The sequence below is a fragment of the Melopsittacus undulatus genome, chromosome 2 (genome assembly GCF_012275295.1).
Source record: "Melopsittacus undulatus isolate bMelUnd1 chromosome 2, bMelUnd1.mat.Z, whole genome shotgun sequence".
NCBI classification, from domain to species: Eukaryota; Metazoa; Chordata; class Aves; order Psittaciformes; family Psittaculidae; genus Melopsittacus; species Melopsittacus undulatus.
In genome coordinates this window covers 42394347-42418653 of record NC_047528.1, presented here as the reverse complement: position 1 = coordinate 42418653, position 24307 = coordinate 42394347, and the positions used below count along the sequence as shown (strand labels likewise).

Here is a 24307-nt window from a genome sequence, read left to right as displayed (position 1 = left end):
GAAGTAGGTTTATCCTGATAGTGATTGTGGCAATACCAGCTCCGCTTCACAGCTCTGTTCTCATGCATGACCAGAGAGTTTAGTTTTTTTGCTAACTTCTGCTTTCCTAACTCCTCTCTTAATGGGATAGACAACAGCTCTGATCCTGTGTTGGGCTGAGCATAGTTTGAGGTGAGGGCATTGACAACGTTTGTCTGGAGAAAAAAAAGCAGTGCTTCCAAATGGGGGTTTTGTTTGATATCGGAACAAGATATATATTTCTTTAGGAAAGTGCAACTTGCTTGAAAAAACATTGGAAAAAGGTTTTTCTTTTAGTAGTAGTTTTATTGTTGTGTTCAATCAAGTCGTGTTTTCTGGTTTAAAAATGTAATTTCTCAGTTTGCTTCAAATTCCTGTTAGTTGGCTAGTTTGGTAAGTCTGATTATAGACCGACATACATGTCCCTTGAAGTAATTACATGCTTTTTAGTAAGCGCAAAGCATATAGCTGTATAGCATTCTAAAACCAAAAAATACCTGATCTATTTAAAATGTTTTTAAAATAGAACAAAGTTTATGCTTGTTTTGATAATTCTTTCTGAAACTTTTTTTTTTAAAACTTAGGTAACTGTGACAGCTCATAACTAAATATAAATATATACCTAATAGAAAAAAAACCCTAAATACTATTAAGTGTTGTTGGAATTGTGGCAGGTTCATGAAAACCAGGCAATTCAGAGATAAGGCCTAAAATTCTTTTCCAGATTTATTCAACTCCTGTCTTTATTTCTAAATACCATCAGCACCATGTGAAGAGTAGAAAATAAGTAGGCTTTGGTTTTCATTTACTCTCACTTCTTCTAGGGTTTATTACCATCATAACAGTTGTTAGAAATAGGTTTACATATTTTATTTTGTTAATCTATGTAGCTGTCCCTGTTCCTGGAGTAAATATTGAAGAACACCTTCAGTTACGACAAGAAGAAAAGCGGCAACGTGTAAATAGGAGACACAGGTTGGAAGAAGGAAGAGGTAAGTGGCTTTCTTACTGATGAGAGGCTTGAATAGTGCAAGCAAACTTCTTAGTCTGTTTTCTAAGAATGGCAGTTAATTAGTTTTGTCTGGTGAGCTAATACAGTAAACAAACAGAAATTGAAACCTAAATAGCTAGTTTATTTAGCATGCTTTTGGCAAATTGTGAAAAATTTGCATGTCTACTCATAAGAATCAGAATTTTAATGGTGTAGAACAGCATTTTTGTATCACTTTCATATAGTCAACTTTTTTTTTGTCTCCCAGCTGAGTAATAGCCTTCTAAAATGTAGATGCTAACGTATATTTTCAACTGAAGTGTTTATATGCCTTTTTATACAAAGAGTTTAAATGACTGCAAGCCTGTCCAGTGCTAGTTACCCATAATACACATTATTTAATTACTATTCTAAATTCTTGAATTTCTGTTTTATAATAGTAAGCAGAATTTCTTGTTTTATAAAATAAACGTTTCGATATTTGAATAGCATAAAAAAAAGGCACACTGACTGAGTTAAAACCAAACAACAAAACACTGCATAGTTTCAACATTTTTTTACCTTGTATGTTATCTGCCTCGGGAATTGTTGATTTTCCACAAGAAATATGTTGCTGTTATGTTCCTTAACAGGTTTTCAGCACTCTCTTTAAAATACCTCAGTGTCTTAGTCTAGTAAATAATTAAACTTAAGTGATTTAGACTGATACAAATCATAATATTTTAGTGAAGCATGAAGATGTGGTTGGTAAGATTAGTGTGTTTTGAGAAGAGGAGCAACTTTATTGGAATGTTATGCTTTTCAAGTTCCTGTTGTGTTAGTGAATACCATTTTGATTCTTCTTTTAGGAATTAGATAATCAAACTTGGCTTCTCTACAGGATGCCAGTGAACCTGTGAGGCAAACTGTGACTTTATTTCAATCGCATGTAAGAAGTTACTGGTCTTGTCACAAACAAAGAGCAATGGGAAAGTTTAAGCTTATTGTGTCCTGTGCATATAGAAAAGGATTTTTGGAGGGATTTTTTTCTTTCAGTCTTCGTAGTTAATTTTAGCTGTGAGGTGAAGAGGGGAAGCCTTTTTTTCTTCCTTTGTCTAGGTCATGTTGGAGCTGCATTGCATACTGCTGGCAAATACTAGGTACAGCTAGCAGTAATTTTTTCCTTAAATCCTCACTGAATGTCTGGACATTATTGAAGCTGCTGCTGTTCAGCCCAGGAAGGTAATGATAAGAGAGCTAAGAGGCAAATTTCAGTTGGAAAAAAAAAAAGCAGAGAAACATCCCATTTTGCTTCCATTTCTGTGGTTAGCAATAGAACCAGAGTAACTTACCTATTTTGTGTACCATCTGGCTTTTGGAAGCAAATAACTCCCCACCCTCCACCCAGCCCCTCACACACACACACGCACACACAGACACACACAGATACACACAGAGAAAGTTTTCTTTCTAACAGAGTCTCAGGGAATCAATATCAGGAATGTGTTGTTAATTGTTGGCTTGATAGGTATATAGGGACTATAGCTAAACAGATACTGCCAGCGAGCTTATTGCACACATCCATTTGTATCAAAAGAACATCGAAATGTCATGCCCATGTGGCTACTGGAGCTAGTAGGGTAAGTCTAGCTGAAAGGGTTGGAGATTATTAGTCTGTTTTGCTTCAGAATGGCTTAAGTGATAAAGCTGGGGATAGTTTTTCACAAACACTTAGAGATCTCGATTTATATAATTAGGTGTGAAAATTTGATTTGATAATTAATCTTGATTTACATAATCAGATGAAAAAAATTGACTTTTGTTGCTTCTCCATCCAAGTACTGTAGGTTTCCATGAGCGGGTGTAAAGATACCACCATTCTTGAGGACTCTTACACTGCTGCTCTCTTCCTGAGAGAGAACAAGAACATTTAAATAATTATTAGGTTTTCATTTTGCTGTGCAAAAAAGGTTTTTCACTCAAAAAAAAAGCAATCTTTATATTCTTTTTAACATTAGTATAACTTAAAAAACTAGTATTTGTGCATAGGTAACTTAACAGAATGAAATAGCTGTTTAGAAATCCAAAGAAGGGTTTCAACCTTTCACTTCTCTGCAAACATTGCTTAGACAGTTCAAGGCCAGATTAGCATTTTGAGGGTCTTTCCTTCAAGTTCACAGTGTTTCGTTTGTCAGGATTATGATGTCTGGGTTGTAGTGTGTTAATGTGTGGCCTGTTCTTTTACACTTGATCAGTGAGAAACAAACTGTAGTTTTTGATAGTCAGGAGTAGGATCCATCACTGAATGTTGCTGATCATTCTTCAGTTACAAGTGGTGACCTTTATTTAGCGCAAATATTTTCAGTAGATCTTGAATGTTATATGAACAAAAGGACTATGAAAGCTTTTTAAATAAGTAGAGGAATATTTTATTTCTAAACCAAGCAAGCAAACAAAACAAACAAAAAGATCATAAAGAAACCTCTCACTCCTTTTGCCACTGAATATGTTGAAATATGGACAGAGGCATAAGAGTGCAAGTGCTGGAAGTATGCTTATTTCCACACTGCAGGCTTTTAAGTGGTCTAATTATTTGTGTGTTTTAGTCCTGGTACAGTGATTTTTGATTTAAAAATATGTTCCAATGGTCCACTTGAGTTAAGGGAGAATATGATGGTTATGTCTACAGGTATGGCAGTTGTGTAACTCACGAGGACAGTTGTGGACTCCTACATGGAAGATGAGCATGATAATTTTTATTTGCATTTTTCTGCAAATACAAAGTATGACTTTTTTTTGGAGGGGGTGAAGTAGCTTTCATGAATAGCAGCAATGTCAATGGACGAGTTAAATGTTACTGTATTTTCAATGAAGAGAAGTTGACTCATCTGTCAAACATCTTACAAGACACAGTAGCCTGCTGCTGTTGTAATGGATGTGTATATATCTGGGCTGTTCAGCAGCACCACCTTGAGTAGTAAGTAACTTTAGAAATAATAGGTGCTAATGCTGAAGATTTTTTTTTATTTTTTTTTAACTTGAAACCATAGAATCATAGAATAGTTAGGGTAGGAGAGGACCTTATTATCATCTAGTTCCAACGCTCCTGCCATGGGCAGGGACACCTCACACTAAACCATGTCACCCAAGGCTCTGACCAACACAGCCTTGAACACAGCCAGGGATGGAGCATTCAAACCTCCCTGGGCAACCCATTCCAGTACCTCACCACCCTTAAAGAACTTCCTCCTTATATCCAATTTAAACTTCCCCTGTTTAAGTTTTAGCCCATTACCCCTTGTCCTATCACTGCAGTCCCTAATGAATAATCCCCCCCAAAGTCCTTGTAGGCCCCCTTCAGATACTGTAAGGCTGCTATGAGGTCTCCACACAGCCTTCTCTTCTCCAGGCTGAACAGCTCCAACTTTCTCAGCCTGTCTTCTTATAGGAGGTGCTCCAGTCCCCTGATCATCCTCATGGCCCTCTTCTGGACTTGTTACAACAGTTCCATGTCCTTTTTATGTTGAGGATTCCAGAACTGCACACAGTGCTCCAAGTGAGGTCTCAGGAGAGCAGAGCAGAGTGGCAGGATCACCTCCTTTGACCTGCTGGTCACGCTCCTTTTGATGCAGCCCAGGATACGGTTGGCTTTCCAGGCTGTGAGCGCACACTGAAGCTGGCTCATGTTCATTTTCTCATTGGCTAACACCCGCAAGTCCTTCTCCGCAGTGCTGCTCTGAATCTCTTCTCTGCCCAACCTGTAGCTGTGCCTGGGATTGCTCTGACTCAGGTGTGAGACCTTGCACTTGTCATGGTTAAACTTCATGAGGTTGGCATCAGCCCACCTCACAGGCGTGTCAAGGTCCCTCTGGATGGCATTCCTTCCCTCTAGCGTATCAACAGAACCACACAGCTTGGTGTCATCAGCAAACTTGCTGAGGGCACACTCAATCCCGCTGTCCACGTCACCGACAAAGATGTTAAACAAGACTGGTCCCAACACCAGTCCCTGAAGGGCACTGGTCTCCAGCTGGACATTGAGCCATTGACCACAGCTCTTTGCATGTGGCCATCCAGCCAGTTCTTTACCCACTGACTGGTCTACCTATCGAATTGATGTCTCTCCAATTTAGAGGCAAGGATGTCATGTGGGACAATGTCGAACGCTTTGCACGAGTCCAGGTAGATGACATCAGCTGCTCTACCCCTGTCCATCATTTTTGTAGCCCCATCATAGAAGGCCACCAGATTGGTCAGGCAGGATTTCCCCTTAGTGAAGCCATGCTGGCTGTCACCAAGCACCTTGTTATTCTCCATGTGCCCTAGCATGCCTTCCAAGACAATCTGCTCCTATATTTTGCCAGGCACAGAGGTGAGACTGACTGGTCTGTAATTCCCCGGGTCATCCATTTTCCCCTTCTTGAAAATGTGGGTTATATTTCCCGTTTTCCAGTCATCAGGATCTTCACCTGACTGCCATGATTTTTCAAATATGATGGCCAGTGGCTTAGCAAATTCATTCGCCAGCTCCTTCTGAACCCATGGATGGATTTCATCAGGTCCCATGGACTTGTGGGCATTCAAGTTTTTAAGATGGTCTCGAACCAGATCCTCTCGTACAGTGGGCCCAAGGTCTTCATTCTCGCAGTCTCTTCGTCTGCCTTCCAAGACTTGGGTGGTGTGGTCAGAGCCTTTGCCAGTGAAGACTGAGGCAAAGAAGTCATTAAGAACCTCAGCCTTCTCCAAATGCAGCCAGTTCTTTTGATAGCTTCCGGAGAGGGCACACATTGTCCCTAGTGTGTCTTTAATTTGCTATGTACTTACAGAATCCCTTCCTATTACCTTTCACATCCCTAGCCAAGTTTAACTCTAACTGGGCCTTAGCTTTCCTAACCTGTTCCCTAGCTTCCCGGACAACATCCCTGTATTCTTCCCAGATCACCTGTCCTTGCTCCCATCTTTTATAAGCCTCTTTTTTCCCCTCGAGGTTTCCTCAGCAGCTCCTTATCCATCCAAGGAGGTCTCCAGGCCCTCCTGCTGCACTTCCTTCTGGTTGGGACGCAACACTGCTGAGCTTGTAGCAAGGTGATCCTTGAATATTAACCAAGAGTCTTGGGCACCCTTACCCTCTAGGGGTATATCACATGGAACCTTACTAAGCAGATTCCTGAAGAGCCCAATGTCTGCTCTCTTGAAGTCCAGGGCAGTGAGCTTACTGCACGCTCTTCTCACTGTCCTGAGGATCTCGAATTCGACCATCTTGTGATCGCTGCATCCAAGGCTGCTCTGGAGAGTCACATTTCGAATGAGCCCCTCCCTGTTGGTGAGCACGAGGTCAACATGGCACCTCTCCTTGTCATCTCCTTTATTGCTTGCAGAAGGAAGTTGTCTTCCACACAATCAAGGAACCTCCTGAATTACTTGTGCTGGGCCGTACCATCCCTCCAACAGATATCAGGGTGGTTGAAGTTCCTTATGAAGACAAGCGCCTGCAAGTCTGATGCTGTTCTGTCCATCTGTAGAATGCTTCATTCACAGAGTCCTCTTGATCAGGTGGTCTGTAACAGATCCCCACAGTAATATCCCCCATCGCTGTTCTCCCTTCAACCCTCACCCGCAAACTCTCTGTTAACTCATCACCTGAAATGAGTCACAGCAGATTATGATATCATTTGCTATGACAGAATTGTAAGCAGTAAATAATTTTTGTTTACAATGAGTTATTTGTGTTACTTCACTCTGGTAAAAAATGGTTTATGACAAATTAGATTTGTTAAAATGAACAGTGGCTAAAAGTGTTTCAGTTCGGGACAATAAAATTATAGTTTCAAAAACTCTGTGATTTTTTAATATTATTTATATTTCTTTGCATTTGCAGTGCAACAAGTATATGCAGTGACTTCATGTATTTTGCTTCTATTCTGTGACAGGGATATAGCTGCTTCACTCAGCTGCTTCTTTCTGCTTCTAGCGTAATAGCTGGGATGAGCAGTGAGGAGGGCTTAAAATCAATGCCACATTTTTGAGTCTGATGTATGACCTTTGGAGAAATAAAGCCAGCTATATTCATCACATCTTCTATGCTAATTCATACTAGCTCAGCATAATTATTGATGCATGCTTCTCAGTTTTCTACTGCCTCTGTTCTGGTGAGAAGTGAAGGAGCTGATGTACCATATGAAGAAATGTTTATTGTTTTTCAAGCTGGTTTAGGGCTTGATAAGAGTAGTGGGAGCTGAGTGTAGGAGCAGTTGTACTTTATGCAGTGCTAATGAGGAAATTTTGTATGTTAGAATGTTCAGAACAGTCTAACATACGTTATTTTTCCTTTCTAAGAAACACCTATGTTTTTTAGTCTTTAGTCCATTAAATTATGCTTTAATGGATTACAGAAATCCCTGGGCCACAAATACAGTTAATGTAATAAACCTAACTTGACCATTACTGAGTAAGCTAATCTTGAAAGCTGTTACTATGACTTTTTCAGACTGACATTTGAAGTAACAGAATTTAGTAGTAGTCAAAAATTTCAGCTTACCATTTAAAAGATAACTTTTTCAGAAGGCTGGATAGTGTGAAAATGTCTTTTTAAACAAAAAATATTTAGCTAATAAGCAGAAAATACTAATAAGCAAAGAAATAGCTCTTAAGATGGTGCTTCAGTGATATTTCACTACTTCTTTTTCTTAACGTATGATGTAGAAACCTTTAGGTAATCATCCTTGAGATTACAAATTTTATCTGTAATTAACCAGAAGAACAAGGTTTAGCTTTTGATGCCTTTACAGAAAGGGAAAATAATTTTCCATCAGTCTTACTCAAAACAACCAAAGAACCCACAGGAGATCTGTTAATTTTAATCAAAGGTTCTGTGTTTTGAGACTATATAATCTAAGCCTGTCTGTATTTGGGCAGGTTTTTTATTTTTCTGAAGTGTACGCGATTCACTTAATTCAGTAATGTGGGCTGAGTATCACATAAATCTGTTTAACATCTGCCGAAGCCATTATAAGCTTCGGATCAGTTTGTCAGTTACACTATTTTCTATCCATTGCAGAACATACACCTAAATATACAGCAGAACTGTGTCTTTAAATCCTTTTTTTTTTTTGCATTAAATATTAGTACAGCTTCTTTCTATGGTTCTAGTTAAATATTTATTTTGATGCCTTTAGGATCTGGAGGTTATATTTGTTTCAGAGTATTTCAAACAAACCAAAGCCAATCAAAAAGCACTACACTTTTTACTTGAAGTAGTATCAAACCCATACATGACTTTTTTAAAGATGCTTTCAAGAGAAAGCTGTAGGTTTTTGTCCTTGTTGGCCAGCAGGTATAGTTCTGTGAAATTATGTTGTTGTACTTCAGTTTGTGGTTACTGAAGGTAAAACAAAGGCAAACTATGGCCCTTTAGCCATTAGAAGCAGTTCTTAATTAACAAGGGGACCTACTCTTGGTTAAAGAGATTCCAGATAAATATGCTAGAACTAAAACAAAAAAATCTATTCTGCATGTGAAGCATACATGATTAATGAGGTTTGGGGGCATTATATTAGCTAATACATGTGCACGTAGGTACATATATATTTACATAACCAATGTATGAATCTCAAAACTGAAGGACAGTAGTGGATTTATAAAAAAATCCAACAGAAGAAAACATGTTTAAGTTAATGCTAAAATTTGGGAACTGTGTGTGAATACAAGTTTCTTCATCAGAATGTTTTATAACTGGATAAGTTTGGCCTAACTTCCGCATAAATTTCTTTCTGTACTGTTTACTATTAGTGAAGGAACTGAAGGTAGAAAGCTGACAGCAGGAAACCTGAGGCAGTGGGCATTTATGTAAAGTTAGCCTATGTTAATTTGTTAATAAAGTTCAGCTATGGAAATAGACTGTCAGTGGTTTGGGGGAATGATGAGGAATACTTGTTTTCAAAGTTTTGCATAAGCTATTTCTATCATAACACAAATATTGATTTGGGGTGTTTTGGGTGATTTGGTTTCTTTTTATTGAGTTTGTTTGTTTGTGTTTCTTCTGAAATTTGGACAGAGGCAGGGGAGAGGGACTGGATATACAAGTAAGGTCTGGGGGCCCATGGAGTGGCAAGAGTGGCACTTGGCAGACTTAGCTGATCCTGATTCATGGTTTCTATTGAATATGAGACTTCTGGAAGAAGATGATGCCTCCAGAGAAATTCTTGATGGCATGCTTATCATTTACAATAGATGAAAAATCCAGGTTTAAGGAAGAAATTGCTGGTTTATGATGTACATATAATCAGCCTCAAATAAACTTCATACAGCACTGCTTGGGTCTAGATTTTAGAAAGAAAAAGTAGTCTAGGAAAAAATGTAAATACATATACCATTGCTCTCCTCAAATACAAATCTTCTCTTGAAGATCTTCCCATAGATGGGTAGTATTTTAAAATAAATAGACTTCAAAATTTACAGGTGGTAAATAAGGAAAAAGTAATAATTATTATTTGAGTAATTTTCTTCATGAAACAGATGCTTTTGGGTAGCTATTTTCTTTATAAGTCATTTTAACTGTATTAATTAAAAACAAATGGTTATCGTTTTTAAATTTTACATTGATATGATGAGACTGCTCCAAATCACTATTTTGAATGTAATGTTGTAGAATGTTAGTCATGGTAGTTTTTTTAACTGTTAAAGACAGTATTTGGTGTTCCGTATCAAATTTGTACAATTCTTACACTGGAGTAAAACACAAGGTTCTGGAGTACATTTTTTCATTGCTTGGAGTACAGTTCCATACTTCTGAGTTCACGTAGAACTGTCACTGTGGGATATTTATTGTTTCTTTGCATAGAAATGGCAACTTTCGTTTGTTTAGTCTTTCAAATTTAGGAAAACAAGATTATTATACAGTTATTATTCATTTGTTTCATTGCTTTTTGTTTGATTTTTGTTTAACACACTGTTTCCATTTTGTGAGCTTTCCTATGCATGTGCAAAATGTTTCTCCTCAGGCCCCCTTGTATTTCCTGGTCCTATTTTTATGAACCATCGAGAACAGGCTCTAGCCAGAATCAGACCCCATCCAGCACAGCTAAAGCATAAACGGGACAAGCACAAAGGTATTTGGTCTTCCTTATTGGCTAGGGTGGAAACAAGCCCATCTTCCCAGTCACTTCTTCTGTGCGCTGAATCTGTCTTCTCAAAGAACTGCACAAAATGGGTTCTGCCTTTTCTCTTGTTAGTATCTTGTTACCTGAGGAGAAAGAAACACATTTAAATGTTGACCTTTTCTTAAAAGTGTAAATGTTTGATAGTCTGCATCATTTTTTGTTTTTCTTTTCCTTTTTTTTTCCTGAATATGCATTGTCTCTCTGTGTGTCTTTCCTCATTTCTGAAGTTGTCTCATTCGTAAGTTTTTTTAATTTCACTGTATGAAACTTAAACAGCTTCCAGTGACTTGGACTGCTGCATTGCTTTTGCATTGGTTTTTTGAACCTTAGTGTTGTGTGTCTGGGGTGATTGCTTTAATGAATCAATTCCAGCTTGTTAATTCTAGCACACAGTTTCTCATTGGTGTTATCTCTTAACCAGCCTCTTTTACAAATTAAATATTTAAAATAATGTAAATAGCAAATTATTTTTTTTTCACTAGCTTTGAATGGGGAAAATGCAAATCAGATTTTATGTTGCAATATTCTTGATTTAAATGTTCTTTTGCAGAATGTATGTAAGGGGGTGTCTTTGATATTCCTGATGGTTTTGTATGTCTGGAAAGCCACTTCATTGTACCTTGAATTTCTAAAGGTGTAATTTGTTCAGATGTGATTTCTCTCCACCCCCAACTTAGGAAGATGTAGTACATTTAAAAAAAAAATCAGCTGATTTTATTAAAGTTGAGCTGTATCACATCTGTCTGTAGTTTGTGCATATTTGTATATAGCCATGTCTGTATATATGTATATATAAGGGATAAATATGTAAAATACTGACTATAGACCTGATCGAAGTAAGCAGAAAGCTCCTAAAATGGTGAAGGCCTTGAAGTTTCAACTATTTTCTGAAGAACAGCTAAGTATGAAAAGAATTGTTGGAATGCCATTTCAGTTGAAATAGTGAAACTTAGTGGTAGTATTTGGCATGTATGCAAACAAACTGTGTGACAGCTTGAAGCTTTTTGGAATCTGATTTCAGTGTGTGGGTGATAGGTCTACCTAGTTATGAACATACTGGATCATGAAATCATCTTAAGTTTACAGAAATGAAAGCAGAATCTGGTCCTTTCTATTTGCATAACATATGTTCAATCTGTTTGGAAAACTTTATCATCTGAGGTTTAAATCTTGATGGATTAAATAGAATATCCTATTACAATCTCCCTGGGACAGATTGGATGCTGAAAGACACAACATACAGAACCTAAATGCTGTCATTTGAGTGACAGCTTGCTGATGACCAGTATTCTTTAGCTGGGTACTACTGCTGGTTTTACTGCTTGCAAGCCCTTGAGCTTATAGGCAAATGCATAAAGGAGTATACTCATTCTGTGTATATCTGTACTTTTTTGGTATGTATTAGTAGTTTCTCAGCTTTCAGCTCAACTCTCCTTACAAGAGGTATATTCATTAGTGTCAGTCAGAGGTTTACGTTGTTTCTTGGAGTTACAAGAACAATTTGAAGATCTGTATTGTGCTGAAAAATTTTGTCATATATGCTCTGAAGAACTGAGCATTTATTTTTTGTTGAGGAAAGTGATATGCGAAGAAATGTTTATTTTAGTTCTTTGTGTCTCATGCTAAACACATAAGGAAGATTGTAACATCCTTACAAGTCAACTTTGACATCCTCCTCTGCCTCAGAAGACTGCTTCTCAAAAGACAACCATAAATTCCACTAGAAACTAGAAATGCCTCTTAACTTCTGGAAGAGCTTCCAAAGGAAAAAAGGGAAATTGGTGAGGTGGGATGTTATCAAAATAATGGGAAAGGTGGGAATTGTGAAAAAGATAAGTGGTATACCTTATCCTAAAAGGCATGCCTCTCTTACTATACATAGAATGCAAAAGCAGTCTGAAATGGGGATGCTGACTACAGTAACAGCATACTATGATGTCGAAATCAGCATGTTCTTTTGTTTTACTTTTGAATATGATGCTTTCCATTCTTACTTCAGATGTTTCTGCTAAATTAGTCATGTAACTCTTCACACCAACCAGACTTTCAAGATCTTTGGGCAAAGAAAATTTATTTTGACTGGTAGTATTGATGAGGCCAGTACTAAACTTGGTGGTACCTGTTCTTGCTTCTCTGAAGCTGCAGAACTTCTCTGTAATGATACTTAAACTTGAATGTGAACAGCTCCTTCAGGGCTTACAATTGTGGCCCGATTTTAAGAGTGTATTTTATATGTATTTGTACATACTATCAAATTTACATTATTTTAAATTTGTGGAATTCTTTTGAGTTGCTCAGTTGAAAGCTCCTTCAACTTCATCAAAATACCCATTTTATGGAAAGCCTGCTATTGTCATCTCATTTCACTCTTACAGGGTCTGTGCATCAAACTCCTTGCTACTATAAAAAATACATATCAAGCATAATCATAATCTTTCTGGTCTATATCTGTGCCTTCTTTATAGATATAGATAGAAAGGAGTAGATACCACCTTCTTGGTATTCATGGAGTGCTTTGAGTACTAAGAAGAAAATGACCTTGTGCTTCATCCTCAATCTTCAATGAGCTAGTGAATTCCCAGTATGTGTCTCCAATCCCCATGGACTTCATCACTAGCAATCTGAGTAAAAAAAGATTGATGGAAGTCTATAATTTTCTCAACTGTAGAAGTGAAATAGCAATTAAAACCGAAGTAAGCTCCTTGAATCTGTTAAGATTCTGCAAGCAAATACCACTTTTTTTCCTGTATTTGGGAAAACAATGTTCTAAATAATATGAAACCCAGAACCCTCAAAAGGTTAAAGGCTACATGAAAGTGAACCTGCACTGATGGAACAAGCTAGAAGTGAACCATTTTTTCAAATGCTAATGCAAACTTATTACATGCTCAGTAAAATCTACTTGGAATTTACTTTTTACCTGTAAAATACTGCATCTGAAGGGTAGTTTGAAGCACTTATGGGAGAAAGACAGCTGACAATGAAAACTTGTGCCTAAGACTTAATAGAAATAAATGATACTGGAGTATGTCAGCATGTTCTGTATTGCCATTTCCATAGTCCAATAGTCTTGTTCTGTATGCAAAGTGTTCAAAAAAAAGTTCAAAATGCAACTAAAGGCATATCGCTTAAGACTTGTGCTCTTTGCTTGAGAAGATTGAAGTTGCACAAAAATGTTTCAGAGCCACTGGTTTTTTTTGGTAGGCTTTTACGCACTGCCATTAGTAAGGACACATGTTAGACAGGCACTTTTTTGGAATTTGAGACTTGGAGAATGTGAGAGTATGTCAGCCTTCACAAGCATACCTAATCAGCATATTAACATCACAGGTGTTAACTAGTAAGTTGACTGATATGCCTTACTTAGGTAATTGCTGCTGAACTAAACAGAGATTTGTTGTAAAATTATGTGGTCTAAAGAGACAGTTATTGTAAGAATTATTTTTTTGTGTATGATCATATTGCATTACAACTTTTCATCTTTGAGAAGAAGAAATATATTTAATGCCTTTAGAATCATGTTCTCTTTTCTTCAGAGATGGTCAGTGAGAAGTGAAATACCATCACCCCCTTACTGCAACTCGGGAAACTAACAAATTGTTTTCCATTTATTGCTGTGTTTTCTTTTTTTTTTTCCCCAGCAGAACTCTGATTTATAGTTTATGACTTTACTTGCTGTTGAGACTGAATAAGATCTTTCTTTGTTCCTTGAAAGCAGTTTTTGTTTTTTTTTCTCTCATTTCTCTTGAGTAGAGATGGTGTGACTAAAGTCATACATGAGATTTTTTTCACTGTAAAAATGCACTTTTTTTAGAGCTTTCATTGCCCACTCTCTACACAGGTATAGGTGTTTTAATGGTGATGAGCATGTTGTCTGTTTCTCTGTCAGGTTGGTTTCCAGCTACTATTGGGAAACCACCTTCCTATGTGACCCTGTGACCATGTATTTTAATTATGGTTTAATTGTTAGATGACTTAAATATTCTGATTTCTGGAGAAGATAGTGGTTTTCAGTAAGTTTATAAATTATACAATTCTTTGTCACTTTAGTGCTTAAATCTTGATGTAAAAGCAGTTTGACCATAAGCAATAACACGCTTCATATTAAAAGAAATCACAGAGACAATGTCTAAAAATGCATCTTTGATAGGAAACAGGCATGCTAGTAGTGAGCATGTTGACATTGTTAGAAATGAGCTACGTTGTTAGTTAACAAAAAACAAGGGCTATGTGGCCAAGGTGGAGTCAAGTGAAATGCTTATTAACAAGAAGTAATTAAAAAGACCCAAAACAAAAAGCTGTGTCTATCAAGTTTAACTACAGGGCTTTTTACTTATGAAAGTGGTAGTCATTAAGCAAGACTTCTGAAGTGGTTTGAATTTCCTGTTTTGCTGGTCATTTCTGCCCACTCTTCAGAAATTTCTGCTTTAGAGGTGATATTTTCCAATGTGTGAGTTTGTAGTAGGTTGTTTAGAAGTAGAGGTTCTGTCGTCTTTCGCATCTAATTTGATACCACGTTTTGAGCTGTCTCTTTTACTCATCTGCAAGCTCTTTCTCATGCCTGGCTAAAGGCAGGGTGGGGAGTTTAATTGTTCTATTTATTCTAATATAACTCTTTTAGTTATAACATGGAATATAACTAAGTTTTGTTTATAGACGGAAGTGGAGAGAGGGGTGAGAAGGATGCCAGCAAAATCACAACCTATCCACCAGGGGCTGTCCGCTTTGACTGTGAACTGCGAGCTATGCAAGTCAGTTGTGGATTTCATCATTCAGGTAAAAAACAAATTAATGTTAATTATAGAATAGGTTTGTGGGGTTTTTTAAGTTTTCATATGTGTTTTCACTGCTTTGTGTTTAATTTTCAATAAGGATGTACACATGAATGATAAAGTTTGGAAAGGTTGCAGTATCATTTTGTAGGCTGCTACACTGTCCTTCAACATTGAAGAGGACTATGAGCATCATATATTGAGTTACATTAGAGCTTTTAAACAATTTTAAGTCATTTGGAAACATCTGCATGACACTGTTCTAGCCCTTTATAGAGATGCCAGCTATGAAGGATTGTGGAATCTTAGTGTTTCAGTAGCGAACATTAATTGTGCTGCTCAGAAAGGCTAACCAGCACTGGTGCAATACAATATTAACATGGGCATGTCAAAGATATTATTCTTGTTTGTTTTCCAGTGGTTTTGATGGAGAATGGTGATGTTTACACATTTGGATATGGGCAGCATGGGCAGCTTGGACATGGTGATGTTAATTCCAGGTGAGCTGGTACTTAAAAGGATGTGATTGTGTATTGATGTACTGCTCCATAAAAAGTGGCTGAATCATAGAATCATAGAATAGTTGTGTAGTAGCAAGCATGAAAACTCAAATATATTCCAAATGAAGCTGATAAGCTCTTGTTCTGCACTTAATTTTCCAGACCCCTCTGGATATGGATACAGTAACAATACTGTTGTACTGTATAATTTAATACATAAAGGCTTTTGCATAAAGTTATTATCAGAGCTTTGATAAATGAGTTGGGTTGAAATGCTTCTGTCTCTTTAATTCTCCCTACATATGAAAATTACATTGAAATCTCATTAAGTTTCATTATTTCTATAAAATACTGCATATGCAATAATTATAATAGTATGATATTGTAAACCTAGATTAACCTGTTTCTGTTACACCATTGACAGTAGTTTAGTTATGATAAAATCTCATTTTTGTTTATTATTACTCTCCAAAGTAAGTTTACTAAGCTTGGTTCTCAGCTGCATTTCATAGACACTTATTATGGATGTCAGTATGAGAGTGATGTGTGCTTTCTTTGCTGTCAGTAGAAATAGAGAAGTCAACAGAGTGCGGAGAGCTATTTGACTAATCACCCACTACTTAACTGTTTTAGGTATGCTGTGTAGCTCTGTAAACTTCATGAGCATGATCTCCATTGACTACAGTGACATAATTAAATATAGGTGTCTGTAATGTGAAGTTCAATCTCATCCTTAGTATCTCATCCTTAGCATCTTAACCTACACACTAAAGTAAAAAATCAATGTCCTGCTATAAAAGGAAATATATTAATGTTGTTCGTGGATACATACATATACTGTATAACACGTAAGATGGGAAATCGCTAAGGGTTTGCGTATGTCCAGTAATGCGTGGTATCCTTACGTGAAAGGCAGAGTGGAGCATCTGTTACCTTCAGTTCTGTCATTTCTCTTTTAGTAGTGAGATGAAAATGACTAAACATCTATCCTCCTAATCTCTTTGGAGACTTCTAAATAATTTCTTTTGTCAAGTTTCTGAAGAAATCTTCATCATCTTAAAATTTTCATTGGTTTCACTAAACAGAAGGGGGAGAGGGAAGGAAGGAAGGAAGTTTGCCAGAAGTGTTACTCTGTATTGACAGTTGTGCATAATGCTAGTGTCTAAACTGTTACCTGTTCAGTTTGCATTGGGCTGGTGAACGCAGTCTGCATTTCTGCCCATGGTAGAGCCATATCACAGATAAGTACCCTTGTTTTCATTCCTGGAAATTCTTGGACACTTGTTCCAAGCTACAGTGGCTTTTAGCTGGCAGTTCAGGTCACTACGTAGAATAAGGCCAGTTTTGTGTTAAAAGTCTGAAGAGGTACAAATAACAGTGGCATTTGTACTTGTAACACTGTTGTCTGTTTTCAACTTTGATGAAATCGCTTGGCTTTTCTGAAGGCATCGGAACTATCTGCTGTATCAGAATTTCGGGTGTTGCTTATTTAGATAGAGACTGGATGGAGACCAAATGTAGTTCCAAATGAGATCCTAGAAGAGAACATGAAACATCCTGTACCAAAAGATAATGCTTGACCAGTCCTAGAAGCTGAGGAGGTACAAACGACCTGGCACTGACTATTATATCATTCTACAGCAGACCCTAGAGAGTGTCTGAGAAAAGCCTTGAAGAAATTTGGAGTATGTCCTGTGCATGAGAACTGGCTGTAGTACTATTTTGCTGTTTAGCGTACTCATTCAAATTATGATTTCCTCATTGATGTACTTCTTTTTCCAGCTTTAAGTAGAGATCTCTCCTCTATCCTCACAGTAAGGGATTCAGAGAAGGAAACAGGGAATCCTTATGCAGAGTTCCACCTCAGTTGGGACGCAGTGGTGCTCAGATGGCCAGCTCCAGCCAGGTCAGTGGTATGTCAGTCATGCAGTGTGTCACATTGCTTGTATTGACTTCAGGAAGACTATCATCTTCTGAATCCAGGAACTGATACTCTGCTGTATTTCTGAGAGAGAGGGAAAGAAAGAAAAAAAAGGAACCAATATTTAGACAGCCTAGCTAGTATATCTAAATATGGGACCCCTGAAAACGAGAACTTTAAGGAAAAATGCAGAAGCTCTCATTTTCATCTGAGTGAGCAATCTTCATTGCCAAATGCAGCAATTATGGAAGTTCCTGCGCAGCGATTGATGACTTACCTTTTCAGAGACTTCTGTCTTGCAGTGTAAAGATTTAATAGTGAGACCTTCTTTTTTAAAGTCTTGTAAATGCTTAACTATTTTGAATTTTGTGCACCTGTCCCGGCATGGCTTTCTCCTTAATTGAGGATTTTGGACTTCTCTATTAAAGTGTGGTAAACACTACAAATTCTTCCCCATACTTCAGTAGGAATGGGACATATTACACATCCTAGAAGGATCTACTACTTTCTTTTTTGTGCACACAGACAAACAAAACATCATATGAACAGGACAATATGATTCTTAATAAACCATTAATAGAACTGAAATGGTGTGGAGGAAAAAGCAATATGCACAAAGTGGTTTTATTTTTTTCTCCAGCGAACGCTTCAGCCATCCACAGATGGACCACTTAAAAATGTAAGTGATCTATTTCTTTGGAGTCCATCTTCCTTGCCAGTATGTTGGAGCCATTAAACTAGTCTGTGTGGGCTTTCTATTGTAAAATCCACAGAGGCAGATGCTGATGAGCTGTTCGCTACATGAAGGATTTGTCAGTCTCTGCTAATATTCTCATCAAATTAGATGCTGGTGGGTTGAAAGTGGAAGCAAGAAATGCTTTGCAGAATGTAATCTTTGTGGAAAATAGCATATATTGTATTCAAGTAAGCAAAGGCCTGTTTGTTGCTGATGAAGCTGGAACTTAAAACTCTAGGATCTTTCTATTAATGTTCAAATATCGCCTGAATTTCTTATGCAAACTGTTGTCTTCAGCACTACGTTAACAACAATATGATCTGGCAGTGAAGCTCAAGAAATGGAACACCTGAAGTAAGACAATCCTGAAGTAATTTTGCTTCTGAAGGTTCAGCGATAACATGGAAGAAAACTGAGCAGACCTTCCATGGACAGTCAGCCACGTTCTGTTTGAAGATGAAGTGTAGACACTATAGCCAATTAATCTCTAGGAAAAAAGGTGCTCCATCATCTCTGTTTGATTGGGCCATGTTATAGGTACATCATCCGACTACTTAATTCTTATGTGTGGGTCTTATTGACATCTTTCACCAGACTTCCAGTTACCTCAGATGTAAAAAAATCTAAATTTTCTTTTTAACTCCATAATGTCCAACTCTGCCTGCAACTGGCAGAAGTCACTACTGGTTTCCTTTTACCCACTACAAAGTAACAGCCCATGGTGAAACTGAATTTGCAACAGCTCTAGGATCAGTTGCCCCAAGTGACATCATTCTGGAGCAGGCAGCCAGCTATTGCCTGGATAAGTACTATGGACAGCAATTGTCCAAACAGTTACGAGGTTTCAAAGACCACATCTGCTCCTAGGAATGCTTACCTTCAGGATTTAAGAGAGTTTTGGTGTGGACAGCCATAATGCATTTGGACCTTCTGTGGTATCCTGAATTAGCTGATGCACATGTATCTGCTGGTTCTCATTCAGCAATCTTACATTTTCCCAAGACATCTTAGATTACTTTCTGTATAGTTGAGGTTGGTCTTTAGTGATTGATCTGTGCCATATCCAGAAGCCAAAGGATCTGTGATTTGACAGCAGTGTGTCTTTAAACTTCATCCCAAAAGACAGCTTCTTCCTTTCTCCCTTTCAAATGGAGAAACCCTAGTTATCAAAACTTTGTTCAAAGAGTTTCTCAGACTGTTAAGTCTTGTCTGAGCTATTCTGTGTTGAGTTTTAGAGGGAAAGAGAAATTGCAGGTTTTAAATTCCATATACACCAGTTAAACTGACTTACTGTATTTTTCAAGATCCATCCTCCTTTCATGAAGTGAAAACAATTTTTCTGTAATTTCACTTTATTTTTTTTACATAGTTGAGTGTCTTAGCTTTTTCCTTTTCAGTTCTTTAGTTGATACACTGTAGCTGGCCATTCTAAAAACTGAGTTAGCTTTTATAAAGAGCTGTTTAAGAGGATAATATACAACGCCTCTTTACATTAGTTGCTTGTCCATTTCTGTTTTGCTGCTACCAAGGGAATTTCATGCACAGCTTTTTTTTTCTTTTTTTAAAGCATAGGGTTGGTAATTCTGTGCCTGCAACTATCAGAATTTTGAGGGAGAGGAAGAAAAAAACTGTAATAAGTATTTCCCTTTAGCAGGAATGCATTTGGATTAGTTCTTAACTATATTTTGTTTCTGCATCAGTGCTTTTTTGAGCTTCCTTAAAGTTTATGGGAGGCAAATGTGACATTTTTTCTGGTTTTAAGATATTTTGTCGTTGGTGCTGCTGAACTTGCTCTGTGTGTCTGTGTATAATCTTACTGATGTCCAAACCCATGTGCCTGTAGTACAAAAAAGGCTACTGCGTATATGAATGTTATGTTGTGCATCCTCTACCAGATTTTGTGCAGCTTTTCACTCTCCATCTCCACTAGAAATGCCCACTGGAAGCTACATTCACCACAAAGCAATAATTTCTTCCTGTATACCTGTGTTCCCCCTCCTTCAAGTTGTCAACCTGTCTTCATGCTACATTCCTCTGTTCCACATCTTTGGATGTTCACATAGCTGTCCTTCCCTGCTGAACACAGTGCCTCTCCTTCCTCCTACTTTCTCAGATTATGTTCTACCTGCAATTCAGTCAAAATCAGAATATGCAGACAACCCATCTTTTTGCACATCAGCTGCTAAGCAATCACTAGATGACCGTGGTTTGACACTTGTCTTTTTTTTCATTTCATCATAAGACAAACTGTTCTTATTTTAGATTAATTTACTTTTGAAAGTGTGTGTTTAAAAGTAAGTTTAAATAGTGCTGCTGTTCTCTGGGATTAGAGTTCCCAAACACAGAGTTATTTTGGAATAACTGGTTCTTCAAATTCACATTCTTTCTAAGTGCACAATAAATTTGAAGTCTAGGTAGGCATTCATTATGGGACTCAGTCTGGTCCAGTTCTTGTAGGCTCCTGTTCACTTTGTTGGATTGAGATCATGTTTTAGTTTTAGTATCTCATACTTCTTTTTTTTTTATCTTTTCTGCTATTTGTATTACAAGTTATCACTTCAAGTTTTCTTTCTTTGCTTTTTGATCATCCTGTCGGGGTTTTTTTCCGTTATTTTTACTGCAATAGGAGATTTATTTTCTTATAACTGGGAGACACATGGATTAGACTTTTTCAGATCTTTCTGGAAAACCATTTGGAGAGGTTTGTTCTTTCTTAAGTCTGTGATTTTAATGGAGAGCAGGTTTTGAATGCATTATTCTCCATTAGAAATGGAGAATAGCGCACTATTCTACTGCATTATAATAATTCATTAGAAAGCTGATAAGGTGGGTAGTCCTCTTTTTTTATAGTTCCGTAGAAAGTGATCTCAGGAAGGCTATATAAATGCTGCTTCTGGTAATTGTACGGGTGTACTAACTGCATAAGGCTTTTGATTCTTCATAATGCAGATAGTTTGGGGGTTTTTTTAAGTGTTTCACCAGCATCCTCACAAAAGATTTTTTTTACTGCTGCAGTTCATTGCAATGTATTTCATATACACACACACATGTATATGAGTATAACTACAGTAATATTAATGGAATCCTACAACTATATATTAAATTAACTGGTTTTATTCTATGCTAATTTGAGTTTAGCTGAAGAGAGTGTGCTTGATCTGCTTCCTTGTTGCAAGATGGCATAAACTTAAGTGTCTGGTACAGTGTTTAAAACCTCTGTTTCTTTAATATGTAAGGTGTTGATTGACTCTGATACCATGTAGTATGTGAACACAGTGAATACATTTCACAGTGATTGAAATCCTTATAATACTAATGTATGTGTTAAATGTTGCATAAGCATATGTTAATACAGAATTCATTTATTTTGATATAGAGGATGTCCCACTTTGGTGCAAGCATTACCAGGTCCTAGTACACAAGTTACTGCTGGGAGCAACCATACAGCTATTCTCCTAATGGATGGCCAGGTTTTCACATTTGGAAGTTTCTCAGTAAGGAAATAATACTTACTCATGGGAATATGCTAGTATTTAAAGTTGGTTTGTTTGTTTTTCTCAAAACTGTTCATACTTGTTCTTACAGAACTACTTATGACTTCCGCTTGTCTTTTGTGTCTGTCATGTTTAAAAATGTGGCCTTTAATATTTTTGTGGTTATAACTTGTTCATTGTATTTAAATGTGTATTTAAATTTATTTAATCATTTAAATCTACTTAGAGTAGCCACTACTTTGTGAAGGTAATTTTGTGGTAAGATATCTCTTCCAGATTACTACTTTTATATATTATAACTGTCAAAGTAACTTGTTAATCTTTGAGACTTCCTGTTAATGTTATATACTAATTCTGTATTCTCTCTATAGAAAGGTCAGCTTGGTAGACCAATTCTGGATATGCCTTACTGGAATGCAAAACCAGCACCCATGCCTAATATAGGCTCCAAATATGGACGCAAAGCAACATGGATTGGAGCAAGTGGAGACCAGACTTTTCTCAGGATCGATGAAGCTCTCATTAATTCTCATGTACTTGCTACATCAGAGATATTTGCAAGCAGGCATATAATAGGCAAGAACTCTTCTATAATACTTAAATGCTTATGGATGTATTAGAGGAAAAGATAGCTTCAGTCATGTTAACAGTGGAGGAGCAACAGATCAAAAATGTGAATGGAGGGAATTAAAATATTTTGGCTGTCTAGTTATACTGCACATGGTGATCCTAGTTCCTTTAGAAATTAGTTTTATTAAAAATAAGAATGTAAAAATCTAAGCTTTTCTTGCATTTAATTCTTACTGTGGTTTATTTTTTGCAGTAGCAGTGTATCTATTCTTCTCTGCTACGTTAATGCTTGTCCTGGTTTCAGCTGGGATAGAGTTAATTTTCTTTCTAGTAGCTGGCACTGTGTGTTGTTTTCACTTTAATCTGAGAATAATGCCACATAATGAGTGGAATCTTCATGTTTTTCTGCTCTATTTGCTCCCTGATCTAGGTTTGGTACCAGCTTCAATATCAGAACCTCCTCCTTTCAAATGTCTTCTGATAAATAAAGTAGATGGCAGTTGCAAAACATTTAATGATTCTGAGCAGGAAGACCTTCAAGGTTCTGGTGTGTGTCTGGATCCTGTCTATGATGTTATTTGGAGGCAAGTGTGGATTATAGCTATTAAAGTTGTAGTATAGCAATCCTATTTAAAATATTTTGGGAGTCTGGAGATTGATTATGTTCATTTCCCTAGAAAATGAAGAACAATATTTAGTCTTCCATGTATCTTTTCTCACTTTTTTTTAATTATCATTATTTGTTCAGGTAAGCCAGAAACAAACATCTCTTGCCTGTTTTTTTTTTCTTATTCCTTTTTAATTTTTTTTTTAATTTTGCATCATTTTCTTTTTGGTCTCGTGATGTTTGCAGAACTCCAATCTCTTCAGCTTCTTTACTGTTTTCACTCTTCCCTTACTTGCTTCCATATGCTTAACACTTCACTGATTAATTTTCTTCCCATAGCCAGCTTCCACAGCCTTAAATCTTCATCCTTCTGTCTGGTATTATTGGTTAAGACTTAATAGGAGAAGGGGTAGAGTAATTGTATTCCTTTCAGTTATGACATTTTGGGAGGTCAACATAAAAATACTTTTTTAGATGGCTTAGACATTCAAATTCTGGTTGTAATTATTTCACAGTCTTCTGGGTGGTTGCTTTCAGTGGAGTCTTTGAGCAGGCATTGATCAAAAGTGCTTGTTCCAAAACAGAATTGTAACATCTAGTTCTTCTGTAATGTTTTAAATCTATGTTAGCCATGTACTGGGAGAGAAATTATACTTTTGTCCAAGTGTAGGCGATTAGTTACATTTAAATTGTTTGAAGACTTAGGAAAAACAAAAATAGTCACAGAATAAAGCAGTGAGCCAGCTGGTTTGTATTCACCTGAAAATTATAGTGTGATGTAGGATCAGATCCTTAAAACATCGTTGTGTCTGTAGGCTACTTACATCCTACTTTGTAAGTTTTCATCCAGAATTCTGTTCTTGTTTAATAGAAAATATTAAAACAGACAAAGAAGAGAGACATGAATGAATATGCCCTTCAGTAGTGAACTATCTGGTATATTAGTTATTCCTGGATGTTTTTATTCATGCCTTTTTAAATTCTGTTTCTCTGTGCAGAGAGACAGTATTCTTGATTATGTAGATTTTTCTTTATAACCTTCTTCAGCTAGTACTGAAATTCGAGTAGTTAAATAATTTTGTAAGTCTGTGTGTATAAACTTGCACATTGCTAATTTTTTGAAATCCTGAATACATATGGTTTCCTATAATACTTTTCATCAAAACTATTTCTTCCTCCATTAGTTAGACCATCTTAACCCAATTTAGAAAAGCGTACCAATTGAAAATTCTTTTTGTGCTTATTCAGAACATTCCCAGGGGTTTTGTTTCTTCCTTTTGCACAGTGACATCAATGACATAATTTTTTTCTTTTTTTATTTTCTTTTTCTCCATGTTAATCTATGTTAATCTTAATTTCTTCACATTAATCTATAATATAGAAGGTCTTTGTAGTCCCTTGTTTATGCTGTCCTTTTCTATAATCCATTGTAATATTATAAAGTGATGTTATCCATTTAAAAAAGCCCAAACAAAATATATTGGATTTCTCAAGATGTTTTTACTCTTATTTGAAGGTTACCATTTCACTTTTAGTTGGCATCTTTTTCATTTTTGAGCAC

At 36.7% G+C, this 24307-nt stretch overlaps 1 protein-coding gene across 1 annotated transcript in view; it reads left to right on the top strand.

Moving 5' to 3' along the window:
• MYCBP2 (MYC binding protein 2) overlaps positions 1-24307 on the top strand; it is a 182924-nt gene that overhangs the window by 59205 nt on the left and 99412 nt on the right. Inside the window, exons 17-23 of the mRNA XM_034074633.1 lie at positions 909-1010; positions 9988-10095; positions 14803-14922; positions 15337-15418; positions 21452-21569; positions 21941-22145; positions 22570-22723. Coding sequence (XP_033930524.1) covers positions 909-1010; positions 9988-10095; positions 14803-14922; positions 15337-15418; positions 21452-21569; positions 21941-22145; positions 22570-22723 — 889 coding nt within the window. The remainder of the gene's footprint in view (positions 1-908; positions 1011-9987; positions 10096-14802; positions 14923-15336; positions 15419-21451; positions 21570-21940; positions 22146-22569; positions 22724-24307) is intronic.